At 46.6% G+C, this 8,285-nt stretch overlaps 1 protein-coding gene across 1 annotated transcript in view; it reads left to right on the plus strand.

Moving 5' to 3' along the window:
- The window catches only part of LOC144501859 (transient receptor potential cation channel subfamily V member 1-like), a 69,223-nt gene that overhangs the window by 44,797 nt on the left and 16,141 nt on the right, over window positions 1-8,285 (plus strand). The window contains exon 11 of the mRNA XM_078225905.1: window positions 1,712-1,877. Coding sequence (XP_078082031.1) covers window positions 1,712-1,877 — 166 coding nt within the window. The remainder of the gene's footprint in view (window positions 1-1,711; window positions 1,878-8,285) is intronic.

Consider the following 8,285-nt stretch of genomic DNA (forward strand, 5'->3'; position numbering starts at 1 on the left):
GAAGAAAGAATGTCCGGGGTGCGTGGGGTGCTTAATTTGCTGGCTGCTTTGCTGAGGCAGCGGGAAGTGTAGACAGAGTCAATGGATGGGAGGCTGGTTTGCATGATGGATTGTGCTACATTCACGACCTTTTGTAGTTCCTTGCGGTCTTGGGCAGAGCAGGAGCCATACCAAGCTGTGATACAACCAGAAAGAATGCTTTCTATGGTGCATCTGTAAAGGTTGGTGAGAGTCGTAGCTGACATGCCAAATTTCCTTAATCTTTTGAGAAAGTAGAGGCGTTGGTGGGCTTTCATAACTATAGTGTCGGCATGGGGGGACCAGGACAGGTTGTTGGTGATCTGAACACCTAAAAACCTGAAGCTCTCGAATCCTTTCTACTTCGTCCCCATTGATGTAGACAGGGGCATGTTCTCCTTTACACTTCCTGAAACTAATGACAATCTCCTTCATTTTGTTGACATTGAGGGAGAGATTATTGCTGCCGCACCAGTTCACCAGATTGTCTATCTCATTCCTGTACTCTGTCTCGTCACTTTTTGTACTGGCCTAGCCAGCGACATGAATGCAACCTGCCCTCCTAATATAACCCTTTTAATCCTGGCATCAGTCTTGTCAAGCTGAGCTGCACCCCCGAAGTAACAGGCCTCGGTGTTATGGTAAATTGGACAGGGGTGCAGGGGGCAGTGTGGAAGGATGCGATGGCAATCGAGAGTGGGGAAGGGGCGCTAGAGGAAATCAGGAGTAGGGGATGCGTGAGGTTTCCCGCTGGAGTTGGGAGAAGCACTGACCCAGGCCTGTTCTGCTCCTGGATCCTGAGTCACCGCATCTCCAGGGACCTGGGCAACCCCAGTGGCCTCTTCCCTGCCTCCTGTGTCGTGTTGTTACCGCAGGGTGAATAACTGCCGGCTCACTGGTGCCAACTCTCTCAGTGACATCAGTGCACCTTGCTGGCTGGGGGGGAGCTGCATTGTCACAGTATCAACAAATCCAACCTTTAACTTGAAGAGGTGATAGTGAAGTATTGGTAATGTCACTGGACTAGTAATACAGAGGGCCTGACTAATAACCTGGGGACAGAGGTTCAAATTCCAACATGGAAAATGCAATTAATAAATCTCAAATATAAAGCCTAGACCATCATTGATTGTTATAAAAACCCATCTGGTTCACTAATGTCCTTTAGGGAAGGAAACGGCGGCACAGTGGTTAGCACTGCCGCCCCACAGTGCCAGGGACCCGGGTTTAGTTCCGGCCTCGGGTCACTGTCTGTGTGGAGTTTGCATATTCTCCCCGTGTCTGCGTGGGTTTCCTCCGGGTGCTCCGGTTTCCTCCCACAGTCCAAAAATGTGCGGGTTAGGTTGATTGGCCGTGCTAAATTGACCCTAGCGTTGGGGGATTAGCAGGGTAAATTTGTGGGCTTCCGAGAATAGAGCCTGGGTGGGATTGTGGTCGGTACAGACTCGATGGGCTGAATGGCCTCCTTCTGCACTGTAGGGATTCTATAGTTGTAGTTAATGGTTAAAAATCTGCCGTTTTACCCGGTCGAGCCTACACGTGAGTCCAGATCCCCAGCAATGTGGGAGACTCTTATCTACCCTCTGAAATGGCTGAGCAAGGCACTCAGGTCAAAGATAAGTTGGGCACAAAGAATGAAAACAAACTGAGACCTTTACACAAACAGCTGCGTCTGTCTGTTTTTTATTTGCAGTTTTCTTCAGTCTCTGCTGCTCCTGGCCTCTTCGGTTCTGTATGTAACTGGACGGGAAGAATACGTGGGATTTATGGTGATTGGACTGGCGATAGGCTGGATCAATCTTCTCTATTACACACGAGGCTTCCAGCGAATGGGCATCTATAGCGTCATGATGCAGAAAGTAGGTACAATACTACTACAACAACTTGTATTTACATAGCGCTTCACCGGAGAATTAGCAAACTATAATTTGATATTGATCCACATAAAAAGAATTAGGACAGGTGACTGAAAGCTTGGTCCAAGGGTAGGTTTTAGTCACAGAATTGTTACAGTGCAGAATGAGACCATTCTGCCCATTGTGTCTGTGCTGACTCTCCGAATGAGCAATTCACATGGTGCCTCTCCCCCACCTTCTCCCGGTAACCCGGCACATTCTCCCGGTAACCCGGCACATTCTCCCAGTAACCCGGCACATTCTCCCGGTAACCCGGCACATTCTCCCGGTAACCCGGCACCTTCTCCCGGTAACCCGGCACCTTTTCCCGGTAACCCGGCACCTTCTTCCGGTAACCCGGCACATTCTCCCGGTAACCCGGCACCTTCTCCCGGTAACCCGGCACATTCTCCCGGTAACCCGGGCACATTCTCCCCATTCAGATAACAGTCTTATTCCCTTTTGAATGCTTCGAATGAACCTGTCTCCACCACACTCTCGGACAGCGCATTCCAGACTCGCTACACGGAAATGTTTCTCCTCTTGTTGCTTTCGCTTCTTTTAGTAATTACTTTAAATCTGTGCCCTCTCGTTCTCGAGCCTTTCACGAGCGGGAACAGTTTCTCTCTGTCTACTCTGTCCAGACCCCTCATGATTTTGAACATCTCTATCAAATCCCCTCTTGGCTTCTCTTCTCCAGGGTAAATCACTGAATCACAGAATTGTTACGGTGCAGAAGGAAGCCATTTGGCCCATCATGTCTGCACTGTGTCTCCAACCTATCTTCAGAACCAAAGTTCCTCATCCCTGGAGCCATTTGTTTCTGCACTCTTTCCAATACCTTCACATTCTTCCTAAAGTGGGGAATCCAGAACTGAACTCAACACTCTGACTGAGGCCGAATTAGCCACTTCTACAAATTCAATGTAACCTCCTTGCTGTTGTACTCTGTGCCCCTATTAATAAAGCCCAGGATACTGTATACTTTATTGACTGCTCTCTCCACCTGTCCTTCAATGATTTATGAACATATACACCCAGGTCCCTCTGCTCCTGCATTCCCTTTAGAATTGTATTCTTTATTTTATATTGTCTCTCCATGTTCTACCTACTAAAATGAATCACTTGACATTTTCTCTGCATAGGACTTCATCTGGCCCCTGCCTGCCCATTTCACCAACTTGTCTATGTCCTTTTGAAGTTCTACACTCGCAGTTCATAATAGTTCCAAATTTTGTACCGTCCACAAACTTTGAAATTGTTCCTTGTACACTGGAGTCTAGGTCATTTACACATATCAGGAAAATCACTGGCTCCAACATTGACCCCTGCAGAACTGCACTACTAACTGAATAACACCCACTAACCACTATCATCTGTTTCCTATCCCTCAAGCAATTTTGTATCTATGTTGCTACTGTTCCTTTTATTCCATATGCTATATCATTGCTCACAAGTCTGTTGTGTGGCACTGTATCAACTATCTTTTGGAAGTCCATATACATCACATCCACAGCATTATCCTAATCAACCTTCTCTGTTACCTCCTCAAAAAAACTCCAGCAAGTTAGTTAAACAGCATTTTCCCTCAACAAATCCATGCTGGCTTTCCTTAATTAACCCACTGTTAATTCTGGACCGGATTATTGTTTCTAGAAGTTTCCCCACCACTGACGATAAACTGACTGGCCTGCTGTAGTTGCTGAGCTTATCTTTTTTTGATCAAGGGTGTAATGTTTGCAATTCTCCAGTCCTCTGGGACCACTCCAGAGTCTAAGTAAGACAGAAAAATTATGGACCGTGCCTCTGCAATTTCTACTTTCTCTTCCCTCGGCTGCATCTCATCCGATTATCAACATTGACACAGAAAACCTATCCAACAGCTCCTCCTTTACAACTTTAAACCCCATCTGAATTACCGCATCTTTTATCATGACCTGGATCGCATATTCTTCCTTCATAAAGACAGGTACAAAATATTCATTTAGTACCTCAGCTATGCCCTGCGCCCCCATGTGCAAATTCCCTTTTTGGTCCCTGAGCAGCCCTACTCGTCCTGTTACCACCCTCTGTTTAGTTTAGTTTATTAGTTTATTTATTAGTGTCACAAGAAAACTTACATTAACACTGCAATGAAGTTACTGTGAAAATCCCCGAGTCGTCACACTCCGGCGCCTGTTCGGGTTACACTGAGGGAGAATTTAGCACGGCCAATGCACCCTAACCAGCACGTCTTTTGGACTGTGGGAGGAAACCTGAGCACCCGGAGGAAACCCACACAGACACGGGGAGAACGTGCACACTCCACACAGACAGTGACCCAAGTCGGGAAAAGAACCTGGGTCTCTGGCACTGTGAGACAGCAGTGCTAACCACTGTGCCCTTATATGCCTATAGAAGACTTTGGGATTCTCTTTTATGTGAGCTGCCAGCCTCTTTTCATGCTCCCTCTTAGCTTCTCTTTTTTGTTATAGTTCAGGTCAGAAATTCCAAAGTGTTTTATGGAGCCCGCCTGGATCATAAGTTTTGCATCTTGAATTTGGCTGGGATAAGCATGATAGGTTTCACTTCAGGTATGATTCAAATGGCCCACTAGGGAGCTTTTATCAAAAGTTTATTTAAGAATATAGTTAACATGTATAGTAAGAATATTAGCAATAACTTTTATCAGTTACAAATAACACAAAACAACCACAAAATATATAACCCTTAACACATATAGGAGCTGTCCCAATCAAACAAAATCCTTGCCATAGACAAAACCCTTTAAACAAGTTCAACACAGCATAGATTAATGCTTACGTGATACTGGAATTGAGTCCTTCGGATGAATTCTGCAGTTCTCTGGATAGACTCAGAACAGTTTGAAGTCAGAACAACTTCCCAAAACACCAGGGACTGGTATTGGCAAGCCACCAACAGCAGATTTTCTACTCCAGGAAGGCTTTCAACTGACCAGCAGAATTTCCAAAACCAGGGGGAGAGAGAGAGAGGGAGACCTCAGCTTGCTGTCCCTTCCAAAACTAAAACCTGCAGCTCGGAACTAAAAATGAAAGAGATCCTGTCAGCTGACCTGCCAACCAGCTTTCCTCCTAACAATGCAGAGTCATAAACATCCCAGTAAAAATAAACAAGCCCCCATTTAAGTAGCAACTAAAGGACATCTCCAGACAAACCGGAGTCATAATGAAAAAAAACAACTGAAGCCAAAAAGGCCTGCTTACAACTGCAGAAAACATGATTTAGAAAAAAAATCTCTTAAAGGTACACTAACATCATAGCTTCTTCACATTGTTGTAAGGTGTTTGGCATAATTCAGGAAGTCTTACTATTCCTATTATTAGGTAGTTCAACATTAAATATTTATTAACTACTGGAAACTATATATATAGGTGCAGGAAAGATCAAAGTTCGGAGCTGTCTCCATGCTTGCTTCTACACACAGCTCTGTCCAACGTTACACTGAGCCCTGAGTGCGGGACATGTGTCCCCTTACATCACCATGTGGGCAGCACTGTACTCAGTCCCATGTTAACCCTTTATGCGCCAGATTCTTATACTAAATGCCCCCCCAAGTCTTTATCCAACATACTTGCAAGTTATCCCAGCTTTCCCCATGTATTTGTATCATTACCACTGTCACATCTCTCCTCCTCAAGTCTCCACCACACTCTCAGACAGCGCATTCCAGACTCGCTACATGGAAACGTTTCTCCTCTTGTTCATGGGTTCAGGCAGTCTGGAGGCCCTATGATCATTCCATATTGTGTTTGCACAGTTTTCGGATGAGTGGTTAGTCTCTGTCACTCCCGGTAAACCTTTTTGAATCGGAGGTTCTTCTGATATTTGTGCATCTTTTTCTGTTCCTTGCTGTTGAACTGTTGCTGCAGTTCTGGGAAAGTGTTTTCATTTTCAAAAAGATTCATCTTCGAGGTTTCAGAAAGTTTTTGTGATCAAGCCTTCAGTTAAGTTTATTCATTAGTCACAAGTAAGGCTTACATTAACACTGCAATGAAGTTACTGTGAAATTCCCCTATTCGCCAGACTTCGGCACCTGTTTGGGTCAATTCCCCCTAACCAGCACGTCTTTCGGAGTGTGGGAGGAAACCGGAGCACCCGGAGGAAACCCACGCAGACACGGGGAGCATGTGCAAACTCCGCACAGACAGTGACCCAAGCCGGGAATTGAACCCAGGTCCCTGGCGCTGTGAGGCAGCAGTGCTAACCACTGTGCCACCGTGAAAATTTCCCTGCCTCTCTGCTGCCCTCGTGTGGCTTGTTTGTATAGTATCTTTTTCCCTTCCGTCACTTTTTTTGAAGCTTTGTGCACTAAGCAGGAGTGGCCATTCGGCCCTTCGAGCCTGCTCCACCACTCATTATGATCATGGCTGATCATCAAATTCAAGATCCTGATCCCGCCTTCCCCCCAGACCCTTGATCCCTTTAGCCCCAAGAATGATATCTAATTTCTTCGTGAAATCACACAACATTAAAGGTTAAAGTATTTCTTAAAGGATTTTAATATTTAGTCAAAAAAAAAATTATGGAGGGTATAATAGGGTGAACAATGGGAAGCTTTTTCCCAGGTCGGAGGTGACGATCACGAGGGGTCACGGGCTCAAGGTGAGAGGGGCGAGGTATAACTCAGATATCAGAGGGACGTTTTTTTACACAGAGTGGTGGGGGCCTGGAATGCGCTGCCAAGTAGGGTGGTGGAGGCAGGCACGCTGACATCGTTTAAGACTTACCTGGATAGTCACATGAGCAGTCTGGGAATGGAGGGATACAAACGAATGGTCTAGTTGGACCAGTGAGTGGCACAGGCTTGGTGGGCCGAAGGGCCTGTTTCCTGTGCTGTACTGTTCTTTGTTCTTTGTTCAAAGCTGGCTAAGGCTTCACCAATGGCTTCAGACATTAGGATGACTTTGTCAATTCAACAAACAAGAATAAGAATGCATTAATCTGGAAACTTTTCCAGAACCTGTAGAATTTTAGAACCTTTTGTCACCACCTTCAACATTCTGGGATGTAATTCGTCTGGTCCAGGGAACTTATCAACCTCCAATCCAATAGGGCTGTTTGGGTGGAACTGTATTCAATCCCACATTAACCCTTTATGTAGCAGACCCTTATACTACACACATCTCATCTGAACTTATATTCAGCTTGGTGTTCTGTTATATTTTTTATCTAACATCCGTCATTAGCGCACTTCTTCATCTTAATTTCTATCTCCCCTGTCATTCAGGGAGCTCTGGATTTGTTTACCCCACACCTCCCTTATGAGGGAATATACCTTGGCTGCATCCAAACCATCCCTTCATTGAAGGTAGCCCGTTGACCACAGATACCATGGTTCCTGCTGACCTATGACCCCACTTTATTCAGCCTAGACCCATTCTTACACGAGCAGAACACATAAGGAACTCAATCCTGACGCTGTTCAGGTGCACCCCGTTCCCCCCCCCCCCCCCCCCCCGCCCCCCGACACTGTACGGGTCCCATCACCCCCAGAGCCAGTCCCAGTGTCTCACAAAGCCCTCCCTCCTGCACCATCTTTCCAGCCGCACACTCACGTGCACACGGCACTGAGAGTAATCCACACATTGCTACTGTTGAGGTTCCGCTTGCTAGTTTTGTATCTAGTTCCCTAAATTCAGACTGCAGGGCCACATCCCTCTCTCTGCCTATGTCGTTGGTACAGATATGGACCAGGACGACTGGCTGTTCACCCTCCCACAGCAGGGTTCTCTGCAGCCACTTGGTGACATCCTTGACCCTGGCACCAGGAAGGCGACACACCCTCCTGGATTCATGTCTCTGGCCACGGAAACTCCTGTCTGTCCTCCTAATCACCATTGCTCTTTCCGACCTCCTTGTAATCCCCTGTACACCTGAGCCACCCGTGGTGCCATGCACTTGGCTCTGGCTGCGCTCCCCACTTTGTTCTCTCGTTGTATTCACATCTGAATACTGGTTGGACAGTGGGATGCACTCAGGGGACTCCAGCTCTACCTCCCTTTTTGACTGTCTGGTATCACCCCCTCCCTCTCTTCCTGCATGCTCTTACGCTGCGGGATGACCACATCTACAAACATGTTATCCACACAACTCTCAACCTCACGGATACCCTGCAGTGACACCAGCTGTTGCTCAAGTTCCAAAACCCAGATCTCAAGCTGCTGCAACTGGTGGCACTTCCTGCAAAAATTGTTATTCAGGACATGGGAATCATCCTGGAGTTCCCACATATCACAGGATGGGCACCCTTGAAGTTGGTGTAGCCCTACCATTTCTCTATTTATTAACTGATAGCCTTGTTACTGTGAATTGCCCTTTCTATGGGAATAGGTCCACTGCTCCTGCCCAGAC

Source organism: Mustelus asterias, chromosome 12 (assembly GCF_964213995.1).
Source record: "Mustelus asterias chromosome 12, sMusAst1.hap1.1, whole genome shotgun sequence".
In the NCBI taxonomy this organism is placed as follows: Eukaryota; Metazoa; Chordata; class Chondrichthyes; order Carcharhiniformes; family Triakidae; genus Mustelus; species Mustelus asterias.